The 25,780-nt window shown below is 41.4% G+C and overlaps 2 protein-coding genes across 6 annotated transcripts; both read right to left on the reverse strand.

Annotated features, from left to right (window-relative positions):
• Positions 1–381: 381 nt before the first annotated feature.
• On the reverse strand, positions 382–13,424 carry LOC139653626 (guanine nucleotide-binding protein G(o) subunit alpha-like). The gene is made up of 10 exons (XM_071530525.1): positions 13,386–13,424; positions 12,524–12,659; positions 12,342–12,433; positions 11,601–11,693; positions 10,585–10,745; positions 6,796–6,924; positions 3,353–3,482; positions 3,044–3,115; positions 1,309–1,396; positions 382–572 (listed from the first exon to the last, which is right to left on the reverse strand). The coding sequence occupies exons 1-10, from the start codon at positions 13,422–13,424 to the stop codon at positions 382–384; spliced, it is 1,131 nt and encodes a 376-aa protein (XP_071386626.1).
• Positions 13,425–14,399: 975 nt separating this feature from the next.
• LOC139653625 (ethanolamine-phosphate cytidylyltransferase-like) lies at positions 14,400–25,146 on the reverse strand. 5 transcript variants are annotated; one of them, XM_071530520.1, is made up of 13 exons: positions 25,069–25,146; positions 19,631–19,719; positions 18,620–18,781; positions 18,370–18,436; positions 18,133–18,217; positions 18,000–18,040; positions 17,217–17,365; positions 16,868–16,950; positions 16,678–16,755; positions 16,486–16,551; positions 16,310–16,375; positions 16,107–16,195; positions 14,400–16,014 (listed from the first exon to the last, which is right to left on the reverse strand). In XM_071530520.1, the coding sequence occupies exons 2-13, from the start codon at positions 19,710–19,712 to the stop codon at positions 15,900–15,902; spliced, it is 1,083 nt and encodes a 360-aa protein (XP_071386621.1). In that variant the 5' UTR covers positions 19,713–19,719; positions 25,069–25,146; the 3' UTR covers positions 14,400–15,899. The 5 variants fall into 5 exon arrangements, with proteins under 5 accessions (XP_071386621.1, XP_071386623.1, XP_071386622.1 ...); XM_071530522.1 differs by having other exon boundaries at positions 17,217–17,346; positions 17,999–18,040; XM_071530521.1 differs by having other exon boundaries at positions 17,217–17,349; positions 17,999–18,040.
• Between the last annotated feature and the right edge of the window lie 634 nt (positions 25,147–25,780).

A 25,780-nucleotide genomic window follows, 5' to 3' on the forward strand; every position in this document is an offset into this window, starting at 1 on the left:
GATCCGTTTCTCCAAAGATATAGCTTAACATGCATATTTTAACAACCATTAACTGAAAAGTCACTGCAATGATGCATCTGTATGGTGAACTGGTAAAGTTTCATTCTGATAGGAGAAAAGGATTCCCCTTTGGTAGCTGCTCTTAAAGGGGAAAATAAACCTGATTAATAAACAACATAAAACAAAAGGACCAGGTAGGCTTATCAATAAATATTTTATTTAAAAAAAACCTAAAATCTTTTAAAATAAAATGGGAAAAGTGCACTGCAGCTGAAAGAGGACACTTGCACATAGAAAAATAGCTTTGATTAAATTTGAGTTACAGTGCTGCATGAGTAGAAACACTGTATCTACACAAGCTAAAGGGTCTTCAGGGCATCTTCACAGCAGCGGGACAGCAGCCAAGTTCTCCTTGATAATCTGATCCATGACCACCTGGAAGACCAGCTGTACGTTTGCGGTCTCCGTGGCAGTGGTGAAGTGGTGGTACACAGGCTCGTCGGGCCTGACGTTACACGCCACAAACATGGCCGTGATGTGGCGGGCGGCAGCATCCACATCACCATCTGCTCCTGTACGGGGACAAAGGAAGATGCCACAATTACACTTGCAGAGGCATCCAATAAATTCAGTGATAAAGACTCTCCAAGTGAGCGCCATACTCCCAACATTTCCATAACGGGTTTGCAGTCCTAATATTCAGTCCACTGATTTAATTTAATAACCAAGTTCATACAATATTAATAAAACAAGACTTTGGCTTCCACAGAGAATCTGTAAACAAGTTCTCCTTCTCCACCCCCAGACACACACACACAACAACATGACGCTACATGATGCCTGATGTTGTGAGCCTGCTTTCCCGATGCTGTGAAAGAGCCTGAAATATGTATGAGCATGATCTGGCCAGAGTGGATGATACTGTATATACACAACCAGAGAAGGACTGCGTATATGAATACTGTGACAATCTCTGACCGGAGGGAATTCTGATTCCCCAGAGATAATGGAGGATGCAGTGACCCAAGTCTATATCAACACAAGAAAGAGACATGAATGCAAACACTATTCCTTGTGGACTCCAAGGCCCCAAACAAATATACTTGCCCAAGTTTACTGTTAAGTCTTGGGAAGCAACTCTCACTGGAGAATCCTGTCAACAGTACATTATTCCACATATTCTATATGCATGCATACATACAGTAAATACACACACACACACACACACACACACACACACACACACACACACACACACACACACACACACAGGACAGTCAATGCACAAATGAAGTCACGCTGGCATACCTGTGTAACTACGAAGGTAAAATCTTAAGTGTCTTCCAGAGTGTAGGATCTTCTCCCGGAAAAGGTCAGTTTTGTTCATGAACAGAATCTTTAGAAGAGAGATACCATCAAAGTTGTGAACAGAAATAAGACAGTGAGAACATTCAAATCATCCACCCATCGATGTTGGTCAGTCTGCAAGACTTAAAATATCTGTAGGTTCAAACAAAACAAATTATTCTGACTTCATCTTTAGACTGTAACAGGTTTTTACCACTGTTTCCACGGCAAAATTAGTCATATTGTGCCATTCTGCTAACAAAGATGTTCTAAATGTATTTCCATGAGATGTTAAGGTTCTGTAAAGTTGAGAGCTGAAATAGTGGAAATATTCAGGTTTGCAGGTACTATGCACAATTGAAATGATATTAAATGATATAAATTCAATGATAGCATCAACACCATGAACAAAATGTACATCTCCAGACAGGTAAGGCTGATTATAAACCCACTGGCCTCTATAAAGGACAGTTTTTGCTCAGCATCTGTTTGCTCACACAGGACAATATACAACAAGTTGCTAGCTCTGCAGAGAGCCATCAGCTATAACCTACTATCAGAGACCTGCACAAATCCAGGTCCAAAACACCTCTGGTCTCTTTCACCAGGCTCACTGCATGTGTATCAGACTGTCTAATGGCACCGTTCATTAAAAAGCAGACTACCTGGCACTAAAGCAGTGACAGGTGGACTCTGCATGAGAATATTAAATACAATATTTTGATATTGTTTCCTAATGGATACCATGTGAGACCTTTTGCTCTTTTGCTGAGGTGTCACAGAAAAAAAAAATCATACCCTGTAACAATAAGTGAAAATACGAAGGGTATTTTGTATTATTTCAGTGCACTTTCTGTCACTTAATTTTACTGTGGACAATCATAGAGAAATCGGACAGGAAAAACCAGCTGACCTTTACATTTTTCTGTTGATTAAAGGCTCATTACACTACATGCACTGACATAATATGTTAAGTTGTGAGTAACATGCCCCAATACCTCTATCCCTGAAATAGATAGCTGAAGTCTCACAGCATCTTATGTTAACATGGATTTCCTCCATTTTATTCCACCTCTGTAGCATTCTCATCACACCGGTAATAGACAAATAATTGGCTGCCAAGCATTAAAAATGCAATCAACATTAAAAAAGATGGAAGAGGAAATGGCTGGAAGAAAACCCCACCCAAACGCTGTGAGTTAATTAAGTACAGATAGAAATGCCAGTGACAACAAGTGACTCATACATCCTTGTATAAACAGACCCACAATTTAACAGTATGAAAGAAATCAAACAAACTCATTACACAGGGTTTTAAACAGAACCTCCAACGCAGAACAGAAATCACCTGCCCGACACCTCTATTATACCGCCAATACTAATTATCTGTGTCAGAGGCAATCATAGCTCGGCTGTGTCCCGTCTGCTTGGCAAGAGTGATTACCAAAGGGCACTCAGCCCTTCACTCACCCCCACACATTTAACTGGGCTCCATACAGACATGATCGAGTCTGTGCACAACACACTGGCAAAGGCCAGAGAAAATAAAACTCAAAATTGATGTGTGATTGTAGTTTACATACGCCCAGGTTCAGCACATTTGCATTCATCTTTGAGAAAGGAAACCATTTCCAACTAAAGGCTGTGTGCGCTTTAAAGTGAGAGCTGCAAAACAACAAGTGCAAATTAAACTTACCAATGAGGAGCTTTTAAAAACTGCGTTGGTGCAGATGGATGTATAAAGGTCAAGGCTTTCCTCCAGCCGGTTCTAATATGGAAAAACGTGAGAAAAGAAAGGAGAGGAGGGATAAGAATGAAACGGTTATGCACAGATGAGAGCTTTGCAACACATTTCAGAAGCTGTCTACTCGGCCAAGTCAAACCAAAACTTCTAGCAGCATTACACTTAGTGATTTATGAGATTACAGTCAATTACACATACACACATCTTATAAAAAGGGGAAAATGCACTGCATAAAAAGCCTTGTGTTGTGTTTCCACGTACCGCTGAGGAGTCCTCCATCAGGGTCGAGTCGTAGCTACTGAGCGCCACAACAAACAACACAGCCTGAACGCCATCAAAGCAGCTCAGCCACTTTCTCTTCTTGCTCCGCTGGCCTCCAACATCATACATCCTGTCAACAGGCAGCACAAGGCTCACTCACACTTTATCCAAAACAATGAGGTACTGACTACTGACCGTACAGACAAGTGAGTGCATGGATATCTGTATATAATGACCGCATCAATGTGACAAAAGTTAACAGTCATTGTGCATGCTTGAAGGATCCTCTTGTCCATGTGTGTCATGCTTCAAATCACTCCAAACCCATCTATAATACATGACATTCCTCCACTGGAATACACAGCTCAGGCATACTGCACTCTCCAGGGATTGGGCACAGAGATTTTATGAGTTATAGAGAATAATGTGACTTATCAAGTTGTTAAAATCAATGTTAAAATGTTCTACATTATGTCTACTACCCAAATATATTCCCCAAAAAACAGTTTTATTGATGCCACTACTCTGGAGCAAAGTCACACTACAATCTAGACCGATAGTGAAAGCCTTTCAGTTCAAACAACAGACAAAACTGTCTTATTCATGCTGTCTAATACGGGCAATATGGACACATTAAAAGCTATTATAAAAGGTGAAACATTTTCAGGCCACTTAGTTAAAAAAAATTATATACAAAATCCTGCACCAAGTGAAGCTGTGGGTCTTGGTGACACAGGGCACATAGGTTGGGGCATTTGGGGCAGACAGTCTCCAGGTGCATGATTGCACTACTCATGTCAGAGGCAATCAAACGTTTATCCTCTGGAGTCAAGAGTCAGATTTAACAAGCTGGAGAGCAATAAGCCTTAACCGTGGCATTTGATGTCAGCAGTACATGGCGTACAGCATGGAAAATAAATCACTCATTGCTCTGGAAAGGCTCTTAGTTTTTCAGATTTTGCGGAAGAACAAGATCAGACCTCCAAAATGATACAGCGCACATTCAAATCCGATGAGGTCAAATAAAGTTATCGAACTGAAAAACAGCTTCAAAGATATGAGAGGGTCACATCCTCTCATTGGAGTTCTATGGTGGCCAAGCATTCAGAGCAGCAGGAACTGATTATCCTGCACAACTGGAGTTACTCAATGCTGAAATAGTCAACATACAGCTAGATATTATTAGATTATTAGATAGAGGCCTTCAACTCAAAATGACAGCCTGAAGCAAACCTGTCAGAAGGTTCCCATAAGTAACCAACTATGGAACATGTACCATGTAAAATGTGAAACACGCATTTTATAAAATGGAGGTGACACACAAGGTCTCTCCATCTGAACAATCTTGCAGACAAAAAATGGTAACTATGCCGGTAACATCACAGGAGCTTGCATAAGAATCCTAGTTATACCAACATGGGCCACATAGTGTTGCATGACTTTGGCCTGTTTATTGTTCTCTGTGGCATCTGCATGGTTGGCTACATTGAGCCATCTTTAGACTGCAATAAGAGATAGCCAATACTAGTATTAAAGACAAACTTTGTTGATGAAAGGTGAAAAATGACTGGACACCCAAAATATTGTCTTAATGCGGTAACCAAAAATGACAGCTGCAACTTATACCTTGGTTGCTTAAAATGCATCAAATATTTACATACAGTGCCAGTTTCTTACAATACACTACAAAAAAATAAATACTTGAGATGGCCTTCATCTCAAATAGAGTGTCTCCAAGCTGTGAAAAAAGTTTGTTTACATTTCACAAAGTGAAGCAATACATTGCCATTGCAAATATAAGATTGAAGAAGCTATATGCAACGTTATGGAAATCCTGCTGTGTGAGAATCATAAATTTCTGACAGCGGGACCGTGACCGAATGCCATCGTATGGGAACACAGGGTTCGAGAGCCAGGAGTGTCATGGCTAGTTGCTCACTCTGAAAACAAACGTTCAAAAGGACATAGGGATTTTTCCTGGAATAAACAGGCAGAGTGAAGCCATCAATATTTCATGGCTCTGAATCGTGCCTCAGGGTGCTGCCTCCCCCAGCTGTGAGAAGAGTTCAGCTGTCGTTCAGGATCCCTTGGTGAGTTAGTAGAGAGGCGGGGTCAAGAGAGCCGTACCAACTCTGCTGTGTGAGACCAGCATGCATGAGCAAAGTCCAAAAGTTACAGAACAAATCAAAATGTTAATAAAATACATTATCAGCATTGATTGTAAAAAGACTATGCCAAACCAAATTGTTCCTCTCTTGTCCATCTGTCAGACTAGAATTTAAAGTATTTTACTTTTGTACAACATTTTCACATCCCAGTATGCAACAGCCCCATTTCATCTCAAACAGTCAACAACTGACATCAGATAACCTGGCGATTAACAGACACCAACAGTTTAGACACTGCCAGCACCAGGGTTCATAGCCTAAAAGTCAAGCTTATCACAAAAACTTGAGTGATATGGATCCTGATGATTTCTGATAACTAACTGACAGGATGAAAACAAAGATTGTTAAGGTACGAGAGTAAATGGTACTAATACCCTGTATTTATTATATAACTCCACAACAATTTCATCAATCATCATACTGTCAATGGCAAAAATGTCAAAGTAAGAGTGTTGAGCTGAGCATGAATGTTATTTTCATATCCACATATGGGTGTGCGCTATAAACGTAAATTATTTATATATCTCTCTTATATATCTTTATACATATTTGAATCATTCAAATGTAGTGAAGTTTGGCACACAAGCTCCTGGGGACATAATGCAAAAAAATAAAATAAAGCATAAATATTATAATAATACATTTTGTTTTCTTCCCTTATCCAGGTTCATGTACAGTCCAAAACAAAAAAAAAATGTGCGGGACAGGCGCAGATAATAACAACAAGTATGCACAGCATATCATTTTCATTCCCTTTATTTGTCCAGTGTAGTTTGCCTGGGCAGTCTGTGTGTGTGTGTGTGTGTGTGTGTGTGTGTGTGTGTGTGTGTGTGTGTGTGTGTGCGCTTTCTCCTGGTCCCTGTTCAATGCTGCTTTAATTTCCACTTTATATCTTCAAGATTGCCAACAGTGTTTAGAGTTATGACTTACACTTTGGTATCTCACAACACACCACATATGAATTACAGGTATGATATAGGTATGAAACATTGTTTTAATCTCAAGAGTTCATTTTCAAGAATATAATTGTCCCTCCTATGATAGCTATAAAATATGAACATTTCCATTTTTTCAAGGAGTTTTCAGGAATTTTTTCCCCATTTGTAAATAATGTTTGAGCACATGTCGTTCAGTGTGAATCAATAAAAGTTTTACAATTTAAACTTTTATATGAACTAAATATAAAGCATTTTGGTGATGCCAGAGAATATATGCACTGCCAGCATCATGTTTAAACCACTTTTGCAATTGCACTGCGAGTTTTATGCGTCTTACCGAAAGACCATTTCATTAACTTGAAACTGCGTCTCGATGATTCCACAGGTCCTCACTCTCACCCTCAGCACATCCGTCTCCGTGGGGATGTAGTTGGGAGCGATTATCCGACTCATGTTCTCAAAGAAACTGGGAAGGAAGTGGGACAGGGACCAAGAAACATCACTAACTGATGAGACAACGGAAATCTCACAAACAAAATAAATCCTGAACACCGCAGTGAATACACATCCGGTTTCTGTTTTTGTCAGATACGCAGGAGCTAATGTCACATCAAATGCCAAATACTCGAATGCTAAACACTTTCTCCAAAATATCGAATTACACCATAAATTGGACAAAATCAAAAATAATCCCACTAAACATCCCCCCCAGGCTGCCAGACTTGTTCCATCCAAAATTCATCTTCTTCATCTAAAAACAACTGAAGATGATTTAAAATGTCTTTCCATAATATGACAAATAAATGAAAATTCTTCCCAAAATCAATTATCTCTTTGCAGTGCTCCTCACTAAACCCACAACTAATTGGTGTTTACTGGAAACACAAGAAGCCTAAAATCAAATTTACCACACTACAAAAAAATAAATCACAAGGGGGATTAGAAGCACCAAACTTCTTCCATCAGATCAATTACAACATCTGGTTAAAAGGATCCAACCAAACTGGCATAATGCATGGGGAGAAATAGGACAAACACAATGCGGAAATATCTTTGAATTGCCGATTTACCCTTCATCAATACATCTCTATCAAACACAGCTGCTTCAAAAATCCTCTGACAGCCTGATGGAAAGTCTAAATAAATACACTCCTACTTGACACAACCTCGACTTCCATCTTCACACCCCTCTTCACTTTAGCACATGAGAACAAAAAACGATCACACACATTCATCACCTCTTTCAAGACAACAAATTAATGACATTTAAGGACTTTAACCCAGAAGTACGGAGTTGAGAGAGAGAACACCTACAGCTGAAATCCATTATCAAATCCAAAGTCAACATACTGCGTAATCCGCACTCCATCCCCCCCGCATTAACTGTTGAGATCATAAAACTTAGTTCAGTTCTCAAAAACTTCAGAAACTTCTAACCCGCATAAGATGATTCATTATCTTCACTAATCATAAAATGGAAAAGAGACCTATCCATCTCTCCCAGATCCAACTCTGCGAATCTCTAACTCAAACTCCATCTCTGGTTGTAGAACACCATTATCTCCAACAAAACATACTAAACCCTTACTCATTGCTCCAACTTTCGCCAAGAAAACCATCCTGCTGGACTGGAAATCCCAAAACTCATTAAACATCAACCAATGGCTTAACCTTGTCTGTACATATCTAGGGAGAAAATGATTGCCTCCTTAAAAAAAGCATTTATGACATTTTCAGGAAATTTGGACCCCATTTATTGCTTCTTTGAGCAATGACTAAATGATTAAACCCACACTTTGATTTTGCACAAACACACCCACACGATACACACCAATGCCATACACACACGCACACACGTACATACACACGCCAACACCCACATTAAACCATACAGACTACAGACACTCTTCACCTTATGTCAATCTACCCGTGTATCACTGCTACTCGTTTGATGTTAACTGACAAACTTCTCCAATTACCATAATAATCGGGGGCAGGCACACACACACACACACACACACACACACCCCAACATCATCCACACATAATTTCAATGTTTTGGCATGATGACAGTGACTGTTCATTACTTAACTACATAGGCCTAATAAACACAATTCATACATGCATACATAAATTCACCAGGGTCATTATTCAACTAAACTAATAACTAATAAACAAAAACAACTAACAACAACTAATAAAAAAAAAAAGAAATGCTAATGAAACAGCAATTACCAAGCAAAACCTCCTTTGTCAGTGTGGAAGGTTGAAATGACCCGGATCTCACTGAAATTGACCTTTGGTCATTAACAACAATTAGCTCTTTACCAAAGCAACAGAGGGCAGCTGGCAGCGGATATAATAATAGCCACAGGCCACTGTGAACAGATAGCTACAGGTTGCAGCCAACATTAGCTTAACAACATTAACTTAACCCTCCTTCCCTACACCTCACCCAGCCAGGAGACTGGTGACACTCCAGCCTGGTTCAGTCTCATCCCATCGTGCTCCACGGGTGCATGTCCAACCCCCTGAAGAACCCTAGTTCTGTGCCCCTGCTGCATATGAACTGCAGAGAGGAAACCCTGAACACGTGAAGGTGTTGGGGGTCCAATGCCATCCAGAAAGTGCACAGTGCTGGGTGTATGGGGAAGATTTCGATTTCCAAAGTAAAGCTAGTTTTGACTGAAGCGGATTTCGAAAAGCAACAGGTTGTGTCAATATTTCATTTTCTGGGATTGCAAACGTTTCAGTGACATTAGGAGTTCAGTTCATGTGGAAGCTGATAATCAAAAAGTCGTTTTACACATTGAAGTGCCTCCTGTCCTCGAAGTCCCGGGGAAGTCGAAAGTGTGTCACGACACAGTCTCATCCAATATTTCAAGAGGGAGAGATCAATGTGGATCTAGCAGGGTGAGAACACGGAGAGAGAGAGAGCCTGTGTGGTGTCACATCATCCTCCAGCTCCCAACCAGAGACTTTTATTGAGTTCCAATAATGAGACTGTCATGTCCTCGTCCTTCTCAGTTTGGCAAGCTGGAGTGCCAGGATTTAACATGGCAGAATTCACCCTGTTGCCTCAGAGATAAGAACTTCTTTCAATCCATTTATTTCAGACTTTTCCATAGCTTAAAAAAAATTAAGAGAAAAAATCCACCATCAGATATTCTTTCACTGTTATATTATCATTAATCGGTGATGTTCAATGCACTCCAGGAGTTATTTTGTTGTAATGAACCTTTTTGTTCTACCCACTTTAGCTCGGCATCCCTCATGTACTTCAGTTAATTTCCTACATTTCCCAGAATGCCTTCAGACAACCCATTTTTGCGACCAACTGACCGAATTAGACTGCTGGTGACAGCTAAAAATATTCTGCCACCAAACTCCATTGTAACTGCACTGGAAATATCTCAATGTCATGTCATCTACGTTTGGCCAGTTATCCACAGGTTCTGAGAGTGTTTTAGGGTGGATTTTTGCTTTAAAGCATTGGGCGCAAAAAAGATAATAATGCCATTTAGTAAACTGTATTCCACACTTCAGCTGAAACCCCACACTTCAGCTGATGATGCAACACTCACTCAACAAATGAACTATAGAAAGCACTGAATTAGGATTTCATGACACTTTATACACAATGCTTTTTGTGATACCTTGTTGAAAGGGCATAATTGCATCACTTCTGAAGGACAGCTATTGGAAAAAAATATCCTGTCCACATAAAGATGAAGTGTCTCTCACACCAGGCTGTTGGAAAAAAAAAATCAATTCGAATGTGCTCTATTTCATGATATAGGGAAATAATTTGTAGGGAGATGGATGCCTGATTGTGTGACTCTTCAGTGACTCTAAAAATCAAGAAAACAAACACTTTAGTCATGTCCGTTTCATCCGACCCCCAATCCCCCGTCTACCCGGATTTCCGCAAACAGTGTTTTTAATTTGGTTCCAATTAAGCCTCCCATTTCACAAATGTCAGAGGAATCATTTCCTGGAGCTTATTTATTCTCAACACTTGCTTTTACTGTTACACTGTGTTGACGAGATGCGATGACGTGTTTCTTTACTGCACGATTTTGCTTGGCAAAATCTGTGGTCAGTCATGTAAGGTCATTCTACTCACTAGAGCGCGGAGTCGTTCAGCTCAAACTCGTAGCCCCTGGCTGCTGCGGCCCGCACCCCCTGGTCGGCCCAAAGGCCACAGAAAGCGTGGCCCACGAAGGGAAGCAGCTCCTGGTCCTCCCCTAAACACTGGCCACAGGAGAGGATGGAGCGGGCGTGGGCCTGAGCAGGGCAAAACAACACACAGCATACCATTAGAACAGGGACTGAATAGTCACTGAAGTCCAGTCTGATATTCATTTGTTAATATACAGGATGTTTCACAGATTGCTGAAACAAATGTTCACTTTGAATTGATATGAAAAACATACACAACCAGTCAAAAGTTTGGACACACACATTTTTTTTTATTTTTACTATTTTCCACATTTTCAAATAATAGTAAAGACATCGAAACTATGAAATAACACAAATGGAATTATGCAGTGACCAAAAAAGTGTTAAACAAATCAAATCTATCTTATATTTTAGATTCTTTTGCCTTGATGGAAAGGCAAAGGCTTTGGAAAGAAATTCATACATAGGCATAAACTTCACCATTTATATTTGTCTAAGAAACACATTTCAAGCATTTAAGCATAAGCCTTTAGATCAAAATGGCTTTAAGATAATGAAAAACATAGGTGTGTCCAAACTTTTGACTGGTAGTGTATTTTCCAGCACTGAAATTATAGTGTATATGATGTTTTGCAAGCAATGCATTACAGATTTGTGCTACCGGATGATGCAAGTGGCTCACACTTTCTGCCTGGCAACACCAATGTCACTCTCAAACTGAATATCTTCCAAAACTGTTCACTGGCCCGTCAATCAGAACATCTCTACCTTGGAGTGACTGCCGGATTTTGAAGATAAGAACCAGATAAAGACTGACATCTAGTGTGACAAAGGAGGGATACAGTTAAAGGCGGAGTACAAAGAAAAAGGCACCAGTGCAGCAGGGTGGATGAAAAACTGATGAAGGGGCTCTAACTTTATGTGAAGCCGTTTCTCCATTGAAATCCACAGTCTCCTCACCTTGTTCTTCTTGTTGGCGAGGTTAATCCTCAGCATCCCCATGCCCCGCAGGACAAACTTCATGGAGGTCAGGAGGTTGTCCAGTACTGCAGGCTGCGGAGGGATGACAGTCACCATTTTGTCTCTTGATTGATGTCACAGAATGATTGATGTGCTGCTGGTAAAGCTGACAGTTTGTTTGTGGTTCAGATAGCTGGCACAACTGACTGGCTGTAGCTTCCATTTCCATTTTTTTTTTGTTTTTCTTTTGTAGACAACAGAAATGATAAGTGGGATGCAAACTAAGGCCAGCAGCAGGCTTACAAATGTTACCAGTGACGAAAGCTTAAACCGCTGCACCATCTAGCCGTTTAGAGCAGATGCCACATTCACAGTTTCTAGAACAGCCGTGCTCCAAACTTTTAGCCTTGGTCTTTGTCTTCAGGCACAAGTCATTATAGAGACACTCCTCTAAAACTCAACTCCCCAAATTCAGACGATGATCCTGCCAAACCAAACCCCATTTCAAATGCATCAACTCACTCAGCCGTATGCTTTTCTTACTGTAAGTTTGAAAATGTCATCCCTGCATTTCCTCAGTGTGTGTATTGTTTTCAGATCCACTTGTTAACATAAAATATAAAAGATTAGCGCGCTGAGACGCTCATGCAGACAAACCTGCAAGCTTGCCCACTGGCTTCACAATATACTATTCCCTTTCATTCGTGGCTCGTCTGTGTTACATATACCAAAGGACAGTACCTTGAAACTAATGAGCTCCTGTTTGGAGAAGCCGCGGCTGTGGATGATCTTTATCTGTTTGATCAGGGTGCTCTTCCCACTCTCTGCAGCTCCTGGTCCATAAGCCAGAGAAATCATTTGAATTGACATGTCAGTAATTCAGTGACTCATAAATAAATATCTTTAAAGCACATTTAACTTACCAAGCATGAGGATTTTAACCACGTTCATCTCACTCTTGGCATGATCACACAGGTCTTGTTCTATTTTAGAGCTCTGGATTTTAGCCCTTTTATCCTCCTCGGTGATATCCTGGTGAAGGCACATCCCCATGCAGACCTACAGCCAGGGAGAACTGCTTAGAGGATATTCACATTTTTCATGTGCAACCTGTAAGCAGTTGTGCTTCAGACCTACAGTATAGCACTCTTATTAAATCAACAATAAAAAGAGATAGCTAATTATACCCATACTGCAAAAAATACATTTCACACTTTGGAATATGTTTAGAGAGGTGTTTCAATATATACAAAAATTGGCCAAAATATGTATTTGCACATTCGATGACATTAGTTTTAAAGGTATTTTGGAGTCACTGTAAATACATTTTTTAGGCATTGTTGACAACATATCTGTAAGTATATCCAAATAATTTTGGCCAATCAAAATATGTACAAATACAATTTGGGGCCAATGTTGTATATGCTCGACTATGTGTCCAATATATTGTTATAAGTCACTTGTATTTTTTTGTCCTTATGTGTGGTTACTTGATAATTGGCTTGTTCGCGTAGCATGTAGCCTACACAATTAATATGCATAAAAATAAAATGCTATTTTAATTTCTCCCAAATGAGACTCAGTGACAACCAGCTTTGTGTATCAGTAAGCAAAAATTATGATTAAGCTGCTCCACATGAATATAACAAACACACTAACCCAATAAAGATCAAGAGAGACCTCAGAGAGAAATACAGGCATGTTAACCCCAAGGCATGTTTGGTTACAGTAGGGTCCCCCTGTCTTTTGAAACACAGCGCACAAACTTCAGAGTGAATTTACTACCTGCAGTGGCACTGGCAGGATATTGAGACAACAAAACATCTCTCTGTGTAGTGAAGCCTGATTTACAGCCAACCGCAACACAATGTGGGGAGAATCTGTTTTTTTTTAGACGCTGGTACAAACGGGAGGACCGAAAGAAGAGGCCACTTTCACGCAGCTAATGGCTTAATGAAGAGCACGTGTGCAAACTGTGCGCAACAAATGAAACGTCCAGGTACCAGTGTCAAGCTAGCCAGAACGAAAATAAGACTTCCGATCGATCTTTCAAAATCAAAGATGCTTCAATCAGCCAGAGAAGGGCCAACAAGACCGGAAATAAGGCGACTTCGCCTTCAAAATAAAAGTGTAAAATGTATATCACATTTGAAAATAGAAGAACTACTGAAGTACTGGGGTAACCGGGGGTGTACAGAACGACGGGAAATCCTATCAAAACTCAGTGATTGAAGCAATAGGTTCCAAAGTATTATGGTGCATGTTTCCTGAGGAAAGAGTGCATTTTGGAAAGGTACATTTAAAATACTGATACTAAAAATACTGTTTGATGACTTCAACGCAAAAAACATCTTTTGCTCTTTGGAGAGCATGCAGAACTTTGTTGGGGACAGATCTGCTGCTAAATAATCTAAACTTAATGGCCTGACATTTAGCGACCTCTCAGTGTGAGTGATTCATATGCTGCAAAATGAAGTTCATCTCTACTGATCAAAGGTCACTTCAGAGTCCAAGAGTGACCTTACCTTTTTATAATGTGACTAATGTGCAGCCTGCTCACTTACCTCAATTATAAATGAAGAAATAAATTAGACTGCAAGGCAACATTTTCTGTTTTGTAAAAACAAGATGACAAACACAGCTTTTCAGATGAAATTGTTGTTATTGTCAGCAATAATATACTGTAGGCCGATCAATTTCTACAGTATTTGTCAATTGGGAGTTGTCAATAACATATAGAGTATAGCCTACACTGAATACATTCCAACTTGACATACAGACATATTATTATGCTTTTGAAACAATATGAAACCAACCAGAGTTAATGGAGAGGAGGTCAGTAAAATATACATCTACAAAAAAATAGAATATTTAATCCCGTTTGATAGTGAGATAGAGGTTAACTTACTCAGGGCTCAAAAATGACAGTAAGAGGTTTACCTCATGATCAAGTCAACAACATTGAGCATCTTTCATAGTTCTCTACTCTAAGATAATTAAATGTTAAAAGCATTCTGTTAAACCTCTATAGTGCACTATACTAGAATAAGTGTAAGGAGTTTTTGTTTAAAAAAAGAAGAAACAATTGCACTCAAAAGGCCAGGTGTGCAGGTCTTGATCGTGTGCATTTTTTTTTTTTTTTTTAGTTAAAAAAAAACTGCTCTATCTGTAAAACAGAACAGTTCTGATGATTCTGAACAGTTTACAGTCAGTGCATTCTGGAGCAAAATCTGGTATGTACATGAGGTCCCATAAGTTGGCCCATCAAATATTCAATACTTTTTCACCTCCAAAGGCTGAACTACCCCAGTAAGAAGCAGAAGGTTGTCGCTGGGGCAATATTTTCTCTATTAAACTGATCAGCTTCTAGATAAAAAAAAATTCTGTTTGCTGAAGCGGGGCCATCTAACAATATATATACGTATATATACATATATATATATATATATATGTATATATATATATATATTAATTTAGAATTCAATCAATACCCTCAGCTTCTCCTGAGTAAATCAGCCGATGGAATGCTTTCAAAGGGATGGGAAGCTTTCACCCCCCAGTTCTCTAGTGGTTTCAGCATCTTCCAGAGAGCCTGTTATTGATTTATAATAGATACATACAGTACATATATACAGAGATAGATCAGATTGACAGTGTGTTGAGGGGCTAAGCCCATTGCTGGGCAGAAAGCAGCAACAGCCCCCTGGAAATGACAAAATGTTTGCTGTTCAACAATCATCCCGTGAGGATCAGTCGTCTCCTCGTTGGTCACCAACAGCGCCGAGCCTTCGCCTTCGCCTTCCAACATCTCAGGTTCTCCACTCGCCCCTCATATGCCCAATGCCATGATTAAAAAAAACACCCATAAAATTAATAATACTATTTTGAAGGCAGTAAAAGTAAAAGTACATGAGGAATGAACAATATCTGCAGACATAAAATAGACTGTTGAAGACGTGGCGATGTCTTCTACGCTCTGGGCTTTCTCTTTCCCTGTCCACAACTCAGGGGAAAGTGGACAGTTAGATGTGTGTATGGGTGATTTGCTGAATGACACGAATTGGAATGACATGTAGTTGCATAATGCAGCATGTATTAAGACACGGAGCATCCCCGCCCACACGTATACCTGATGATCCCACAGCAGAGCTGAGCCCCCCCGGTAAGACAAAGAGGACTGCTGTTAGTAAGGGCAGTGAGTGGAGGGTGCCACAACACTCATGAGGAGGGTTGATTTTATCGTATGGGAGTTTGTCGGTGTCTGTTGACACTTGTCGATGGTATTTATCGGGGGCCTTCCTACAGTACAGCCTGGGCTCTTTCTTTAGTCTTTTCCTCCTCTTGTCGCTTCATGGCCTGGATCACGGCGATCTCTTTGGCCTCTTTCTTCTGGTTCCTGGCTTCAAATAGCAACCTGGATCACACAAAGGAAGTTGGACAGAAAGTATAGACTTAGGAACAACTCTATACATTTTGCTGCCCAGTGGATATACCTCTTCTTCTTACCTGTTTTTGATTATCCTCTGCACAATGGCATCTGTAGTGAGGCAGTTCCCACTGTCCACAGTGCGTAGGATTCCTTTCCTCCTGGGCTCCTAGAGATGAAGAAAAAATTGGCAAACAAATGTGATTTACCGCTCCTTAAGATTATTATTTTTTGAACGTGTTCACTTCATAAATGTATGATGTGAAGGTTTTAGGGATCTTACAGCGTAAGGATCGGACCCATCCTTGTCAGGGTATATCTCTGTCTTTCCATGGCATACAAGATCCACCTGTAAATACAAAGACACACTTACGTGATTTCATCTTATTTTGATTCTGGATTGTAGAGAAGATTGTTTTCTAGTGTATGGAGGTAATTGTATTTATTGCCTCTATTTACCTTGAAATGGTCAAGCAAATCTTTTGTGACTGCAAAGGGTGCACCAATCACCACTTCAGACACGTACTGCGAAAAAAAAAGTACACAAAAAACCAATGAGATGTTTGCTTCTTAAATCTCTACTTGCAAAAGGTAAATCAGTAATGTAAATTAGTAAGGTAAATTAGTATCATAGAAAGAGAGAGAACGCACTCGACAAGCCAGGACACTGAGCGTTCTCTCATGGACATTCATGATGGGGTAATTTTTCCCTTTGTAGCGATTCACCTCCTGAAAAATATGGACAAAGTACAAATTTAGGGTAAAGTAGTGCCACAAGACCCGAGGAGGCAGTAGCTGTCTCATCACACTGGCGAACGGAGAAAAGCAGAATGGGACTCACCTGATTAAAGTGCAACCCCACTATAATATATGGCTTTTCTGCGAGCTTATACACTGCTTCCAGGAAGTCCACATGGCCAATGTCTGAGAGGAGACTGGTCAAGGGGCGCAGTACAGTTTAGAATGGCTGATTATTTGGTAGAAACTATTCACAGTATGCAAAATGAGTCTGGCTAAATGGATGTGCTATTAAATATACAGATACAAATATTGCAGATACAAATATTCTGCCATTTTAGCCGTAACACTCTTGCTTTTGGAATTTCCAGTTACTCAAGCTTCTCAATCAACTTTTTGATAGAACAGTAACACTGTTTGGAATCCTATGGATGGTGCTTATGAGAGGATACGGAAGAGGTCGAAGGCTCCCGCCACATAGATGATAGTGTCTCCGGGTTGAGGCTCCTGGCCTGAGGCAAACTGGATGATCTTCTGGGAGGTCTGCAAGAACTGAGACACCCCCGTCCATGGACTGTGGCCCTTCTGACCATGCGACCCCCATAATTCGGAAATAGGGGTAGTAAGTACAGAGTGACAGCGTAACAGTGAGCAAGTCACACATCGGTATAGTTATCATGACTACAGTATGTTGAGCAGAGGGCAAATTGAATACTTCTGCTGCACCAGCGCCACCCGGTGGTGTGAGGAGTAACGGACCTTATGGTGATCACAAAATCAATGGCTAACTCAGAGCTGCATGGCCCACAAATCCCCAGAGCGTTTATTCAACACTAGCCAAATTCACAGCATCATTCTTCCAGTCTTAAGATACAGAAATGTGGAAATGGCCCTCTCTTCTTTCAGCACTATTTAGAAGCACAGCATGTTGACCCTGTGTTAGTTTCCCCGTCCAGGAACAGAGGTGGCATTCATTGTTTACTGGCCAGGCCTGCAACTTGATTATAAAGTGGGCCCACAGTAAAGACCTTTGTTTGGAAATGGTTGGCATCTGGCCCTAACAGCAACTTTGGCAACTCGAATGACAAAACAGTTAAGGCAGAGAAAGCTAAAGAGCCAAGGACTTGGTCCCAAAGAGACCCCAGTTTGGTAGTAAGCTGCATCTAGTGGACACAATTTAAAGATTTAACATTGACTTGGTAATGAATAATGTCAGAATGGACATGATACCTACCTTTCCAAAGTTGTCTGTGTGCTGCTGATAGTCTGAGCTATCCTAAAGAGAAGACAGGAGCAAATCAGGCTTGAGGTCTTTATCTTCTTGCATTGTGAACCGAGAACACAGAGAGAGGAGAAGGCTGTACTCACAATGTTGCTGTGGTGCGCTTTGGTCATGAGCAGCATCCTGCCAACCAGGTCTGTGGTTGAAACTCCCTGGGTTCTCTTACACTCTCTGTAACATCATGGCAGACAATGTAGAAAGTTATGAGAAATTTTTCCCCCCCCCCCGTTAACACTGTAAAGAACACGTGCTGCACACCCAATAAGAAACACCCCTTCCTGATTGTTGAATTATCTTTGGCTGATTTAAAATGTAAATCTCACCTGTATCGCCCTGACTTCTTCACCTCTTCATATGTGTCCTTTCCATCCACTGTTAGTGTGATATCATCTGAAATGACAGTAGAAGTGTTACGCTGTATCCAGAGCAAAAGTAAGCTCTATCATATTCCGTAATGACAGATAAAGAATCTATGATATAGCATTATGCTTAGAGATGATCAATAAAACATGTTCCATGACTATTCATCCATATATGCGCCCACAGATGAGGCCATGCTGCAGTGATGGGTACCTCCATGTACACAGAAGTCACAGTTGTACTTGTCCAGGGTCTCCAGGGTGGTGACATAAGGCGCTCCCTCCACTATCTCATCCACCCATTTTATGGCACGCACCATCTTGTACCTTTCTTCCTGAGTGAAGACTGGCGGACCCTTGTGCTTTGCAATCTCACCTTGAGAACGAAAAAATAGAAACACAAACAATACAGTTCACGTTCGTTAACAACTTAGAAAAAGGACCGACAATTGAATGGAGAGTACATGCTGACGACACATTCTGATAGGCAGTTTTATCGTGAACGACTGCAGCATCACCCCTGTCGTAGAGATAGCCCATTATCAGTTCGGTGAAGGGAAAGTTGCTATCTGCGCTGGCCCTGACCACAGTGTGAGGCTGCATTGCTTAGAGTTAAGCCTGAGTAATGTTGTTCCTGGTTATCATAAACACTGGCACCACCGCCATGTGTCACAATGTCAGAATGCCCCGGTGTGCCGTAGGAGAGCGGGTGTGCGGTGCGGAGTGGTGCGGTGTGGTGCGCACGGCCACTGGGCCCCTGCGCCACTGTCACAACAACCCCCCCAAGCTTACAGCACACAGCTGGTGCCTGGCTGTTGATCATGGGACTGGAGAGAATAAACAGAGGCTGGCAGCCTGGCGTCTCCCCAGAGCCAGGAGCTCCAGGCTGCAGCATGGATGGTGGAGGGAAGACGGGTATCAGGAGGAAATCAGGAGGTGAAGGATTGGGGATTGGTAGATGATCAATGGTCTTCTGAGGTAAAGGGGTAAGACACGGTCCGATTTTAGATGTGGGGTGTTTCCCCTTAAATTTACCCTTAAGTAGCTTCAAAGTTAGAAAAAAAAATTCTTCCATACTGTCAGGGGTCTGACTTTCAAGTTGAGTGTGTTACACGTTTAACTTGGGTTGTCATGTGAAGGTGCAGGAGTGACAGTGTTTATGCTATGGCAGTCAGCTGCAGACTCTTCTGGTTCAGGGACTGATACCCTTGGTCTAGGCCCTTACTGTCTGTGTGTACTCCAACGATGAGGTAATCTCCCATGGCCTTGGCCTGTCGCAGCTGGTTGGAGTGGCCATAATGGACCATGTCATAGCTGAAAGAGAAAAGAATAAAGAGCCAGTAAACCAAAAGCACAGGCGGAAAGATGCAACTTAATTCAGGCTTTTTTCTTATTAACAACCCTCTAGAAAAATACAGATAGATGACAGTAAAGGTTAACTCATTCACAGGGTGCAGACCGATGAATGGCTTTCTGAAAGGGTCACACTGTTCTTGCATAGTTATAAATACAATCCAAATACATCATATAATAAGTTAGATATTCACACATTGATACATCTGATCAAAATCTCAACATAACAAAGTCAATGACACAGTGTGTTCCCTCTGGCACCCAGGCTATCACACCATCTGCAGATAATTAGATTAGCACAGATTGGAGATAGTAACATGGTAATCTAGCCTAGTGATAGGAACAGATGGACATTAGCCTTCCATCACTATTACTGCTGACAACACCCGGCCTAAGTCTGATCATTTTTTTTCTTCCTGGTCCACTTTAAGCATATGTATGATATCTAATGTACATGTAAGATAGCAGAATAGGGTTAGATTGTTTAAAGTACGTGCAGTCGTTACTAAAAATGTGTTGGCTAGACTTTATTAGATTTGAGCATAGAGTTGCACAAATTCATCCTGTTTAGTTGGCTAACAGCACCATTAGCACTTCTTCTATGTGTTAGTAATTAACTGATGAAATTACAATAATGACAAGATAACGATGCAAGGCGAAAACGAAAAACATTTGTGTCCTATTTAGCATACTACATCGCCCATCAGCATTCACAGGAGTAAGGTGTGGAATAACGCTATGAATAGCATCCTCAAAAATCGATGAGAAAACAGATGGGCGCTGCCAGAACTATGTACATGGCCACAACAGTAACAGAATCCCATGTTGCTGTCGGCCCCAGGGTATGCTAATGAAAGACCGCATCTGCGCCTCGCTGTGGTGTCACTATACACAGACTGCGTGCGGACTGGATTGCCCTTGAGTGAACTGAAATTCCCTCTAGCACTGTAGGTCTTAAATAAACAAGATTACCTACTATCACACTGTAGGGCTTGTCTATGTGATTCTAAATCAGCCATACGCACAACATTAAACAAACGCACTAGGGTGAACTACAAAAGCAGGCTTCTCGTTGAGGCAACACAAGTGAGACTGATATTTGTTTTGCATGTCTTGTGCTGTTAACTGGAGTTGAAATGGGATCCACGTGTGCAGGCGCTGTAGAGACGGTGCAGGGCCAGAGGCACGGAAGACAAGGGGGCATTTGGAGGTGAATGAAGAGGGAGGAAAACTCTGAGACTCCCACAGGGTTACATAAGACCAGCAGGCAGCCTCTGGATGTTTCTCTCTATCTGCCCTTGGACGGATCTGTAACCCAGGAACACTAGCTAGGTGCCCGACGGGTGACTGTATTCCTGTTGTATTTTTTAGCAGGGATGGATCATGAGAGGATCACAGTGGGATGATGAAATATTAACCAGTGTGGCCTGTTAGCAGACACCCAAACAGCACCTGAGCTTCTCAAGACTAGCACCAGAGAGGCGACTGGGTAGAAAGTGAGAGAGGACAATGGAAGAAGTGTAGAAAATACCAGTAAAGTTATTGCTGCATGACTCCTTTTAGAGACGGCAGGGAGATCAAGACTCATAATCTTGACAAATAATTCACGGTTGAATTGAATAAAAAGCAAATAAATACTGTAAATACTGCTTCGATAAGGTTATCCATATTAGATTACTTGGATAAACAGCATAAAAATATATTAGAGACTGATGACAGTGTTTTTATTAATTATGTTATGGTTCATTCTCAGGATATTGATAGTCTCAGATTACCCCAACGAGTCAATAAAAGATCCTTCCCTGACTGAGGCATTAAATGGCGTGTTTACAGGCTTATCTGTACACACTACCTCAGCAGATACACAGAGTGGAAGTGGACTTTACACGCTTCCTTGATGATGTGTGTTAGACAGCCGATCTTTACCCCCTATCACCTCCTGTCAGGGCAACCAATAAGAACAGACTGCCTCCTTGTGCTGAAAGGGGAAGACGGGGCAGAGTCAAAGATGTCTCAACAGGCCGAGCCACTAAACGCTCTGTGCTCTTTCCTTGGAATTTCCCCAGTTTGCCCTCTGTCATCATAACTGCTGACGGTGCTGGATGCCAATAAGACCACGGCGATGTCCAGTAGGGCTTCGGGACACAATGTGTTCAGTGATGAGCGCGGCGGCACAAGCAGCGGCGGCCATGGCAGGTGTGGGCCGGAGGGGTTAGAGGGGTTAATGACATGAGCTCTGTTGACATTGGCTCTCTTTGCGAGCTCACCCCACCGGTTAATATTCTGGCATCCCAAATATTCTGCAACATTCCATTAAACCACGGACAGGCGGCCACACCTAAATGGCTGGAATTCTACCAGAGAAAGCCACTATAATCCTGGTCTTCATACACAGAAATTCAAAGCATTTTTTTTCTCTTTTTGCCTCCGCGCCCTGAAGCCAGACTCTGCCCAGGAAGGTTTGGTGCTTCTCATGACAGAGGCAGGCAGACATCTAAAAAGTGCAATTATTAACCTCGATTCTCAAGTCCATGCAAACTGACATTTAGACAACGGCAAGCTTGTTTGTCTTCCATGGTGATTTGCTGAGCAGGTCTTGTGCTCCTAAAGTCGACCCCCACTTCACTCTGACAGACTCTCCAAGTGCCACAGGTGTGTCTAAGACGTGACTATAGAAGGTTCCCGAACTTTTAATTAATCTGAAATCTTTAACTGAAATCTTTAACTCTGAAATCTTTAACTCTTTAACCATGTGTTGGCCCACATGGCTCAAAGTGTAAACAATGGACATGTCAGGTGAACATCTCCCCCCCACCAAAAAAATGAAATGAAATTCAGAAACGAAGCAAAACTTATTTTCAGCTTGATGTCAGTGCATTTTTGACATTATTCAGTGGGTTTCACAAGCTCAAGATGTCAGAGAATTTTCTCCTTCCTTCAGCTGAAGTCAAAACAAGAAAATCACCAAGAATTGGAGTAATGAGGTATTCACATGACAACAGCAATAAACAGTGCTTAGCATTTGCCTCCAACATTTCTGTGCTTCTAAAATGATTCCCTATACTTAAGTTATATCTATGTTTTATTTTGTGCTTCTAAAATGAGTGCCTATATTTAAGTAATGTCTGTTTTATTTTTTCTGATTTTGCAAACACCCTTACTGCAGGGATTCATATTATCCAAAAGGTGTATTGCAATAAAGGTAAGAGCTCTTCAGACCCCCTCTGGATATGAAACATCAAGCTGCAGGAGAAGAGCCAAACAAGCTAAAAATCTTCTTTTTGCTCAGCCTTGCTTTGTTGCGGTGTGGTTGTTTCGCCATTTGACATGGGCACAAGTGTTAATTTTCTATCATTGGCTTCACCCTCCCCAGTCCTGTTTGGTCACATGACAATCCATCACCTGTTTTGCATTGAAGATCGAAGCCGACACTGTGTGTGCACAAATGAAATATGAGTTTGTGTCAGTCAGATGCATGAGCATCTCTATTGGTTTATTCCATTACATCACATTGAAAGCAGAGACCTTTCTTGTACAGGTGTAACTATAGCATGATAAAAGTAGTCAGAAAGTCAATTTAACCATGGTCATTACTATACTGTTACATGGTAGATAAATTAGATTCCAGTGAATAGTAATGTTCTGCCATATGGAGAACGGCTTCACTTCTTGTTGGTAGCTAGATCACTGGGCTGCATATATCCCGAGGTGTGACATCTAAAATCTGGCTATGCAGTTATGAGTTTCATAATATTTTGCATCCATATAAACTGACTGTTAGATCACGGCGGGTCTGTTTGTGTGTAATTGTGCTAGGGGCGCTCTGTGGTTGTGTCCCTAAAATATCCGCTTCAATGTGAAGTTTGTTCATGCCACAACGGACTGCAGTACAGTAGCATTCCCCTGTCATACCTCATATGACCTTAAATACACCCCAAAGCACTGAGTGTATAATCCATGCACAAAGTAGGAGTGTGTGTCAGTGCATGTTACAATGTTAAATAATACTGGAAGAAGCTCCTTGTCTTTAGAGAGACTAGTGTTATTCTCATTTTCCCTCAACAGGAAAGTTCGTGTGATCATAATAATATTAATGCACGCTACATAAACATGCTTCCACTGATTAAGACTAATTTTATTCTGCTTCATGGAGATCAGTATACTTTTTGCACATCATACCTGTACTTGTCACCTTCTTACTTAACATCTTAGAAGCTTTATTACTTTCCTCTTTGCATCTCAAGGTGTAGTCTTATGGAAAAACTGAGATTTTCCATATAGATATCCATTTGATATTTCCTTTTGATTTGATGTTTCCTTTGACAAGGACAACTGTCATTTTAAAATCTTTTCTAAGACCACTACATGAGGAATGCATTTTTCTCTTTTTTTTAATTCATTAAATGAAAATGACAAAAGATATATCAAAAAGCATTGACAATTCACCAACTATAATGTTTAAGAGACAGTATGTGAAATTTGGTGGCCATAATTTGGTGGCCATAATTGCAGTTGAAAAAATGTCTTCGGTAAAAGGAGTGTGTCAGTTGGGGGGGGGGGGGGGGGGAATGGCCAGTGAAGATGTGTTGCTTGATAAATGTGCATTGACAATTATTATGTATGAACTTTTTATAATCTTTGTTGCTTTTGTTCATTTTGTGAAGCTACTGTACGGCTGTAAAAGAAGCTGAACATCCAAACCTGACATCTAGAACCAAATTATTTTCATTTGTAGCCTGTGGGGCCTAACTTAAGTTAAGCTTTGCATAATGTGCAGTGTGAGTGCAGAAGAAGTATATCATATTAGAGAGCCTCGAGGGCTGGTCATAGTAAAGGCAGCTCCTTGTGCATAAAGGGATCAGTGTGTCATCATGGATTTAGCAACAGGAAAGATCAACTTAAATCTCTTGTTATCACATTATGTCAAGGTGAGTCGCCGGGGAAAAGGAATACTGTCTTTATGGAGGTTAGTATGCTTACACTTTTTGCACATCATGCATGTCCTCAATGTCTTCTCACTTATATCTCAGTAGTAGCTAGACCAGTGGCCTGTGTGTATCTGTGTGTATCTATGTGTAAGTGCCAGGCCATTGACTCTCGGACAGGTGTGCATATACCATGTTAAGCAATATACAGAAATGTATATGAGAGCTGCCTCTCACTCAGCCCAGTAACCTGGAGTAGGCCTGTCCCACGGGGAAGGTGACAGGTTGACATATTTATTCAAACGTGCTCGGTGCAACAACACGGGCAACGTTGCAGCATCTTCATCGCACAAATCGACCATTCAATTCCGTTAGAGCAACTCACCACCCATCGCACCACACCCGGATGCTTCGCCTCCTCTTCTCCGGACTGCAAGCTGCAGCGCCGGGGGTCGTGCCTGCGTCTTTCCCGGCCGGTGTGTTCACTTGGTGGTGGTGGTGTCCGTTCTTGATCATTTTCTGCACGACGAAGGCTCGAGCTGGCGGAATACTGGCCTACTACTCGAGACAACAAGGAGATCCGAATGCCTCGAAATTAGATGTCGAACGGGCTCTGCCAGTTGCGTGTCCCCCCTTGCGTGCAGGATAGCCGGTTTCTGCGCGAGTGACGCTTCTTCTTAGCAGCAGCAGCAGTAGCGACGCAGCGTAACACACGGCGTTGAATCTCGGTGCGTCAAGTCAGAAAGAGAAAGCCCAAAAGGACCACAAGGAAGGCGTCGCTGTTCGTATAAAACCGTGCAACGCATGCTCGTCAATGAGGCTTTTATTTTGAAAGTCCCGACCTGAACTCGTGTGTATTCTGTCTCGCTTGACACCGGTTGAATCGTGTGATGACCGCTACTGCTGGGCAGACATGTTGTTACATAATAGCGGCGTTTTCCACTGTCATGTGACAATATCTGTATTCACACAGAAATACTAGGCTACTTGCCATAGCAGTCTGTGAATACATGCCAGTTGGTGATCATCCAAGGCCTGTCTTTAACACGGACCTCGATTTACTGCACTCTGTGTCCCCATTCTGCAAAATGAAATGT

Source organism: Centroberyx affinis, unplaced genomic scaffold (genome assembly GCF_046629955.1).
Source record: "Centroberyx affinis isolate AG114_WGS23_722 - 3 ecotype Tasmania unplaced genomic scaffold, CSIRO-AGI_Caff_v1 ptg001934l_1, whole genome shotgun sequence".
In the NCBI taxonomy this organism is placed as follows: Eukaryota; Metazoa; Chordata; class Actinopteri; order Beryciformes; family Berycidae; genus Centroberyx; species Centroberyx affinis.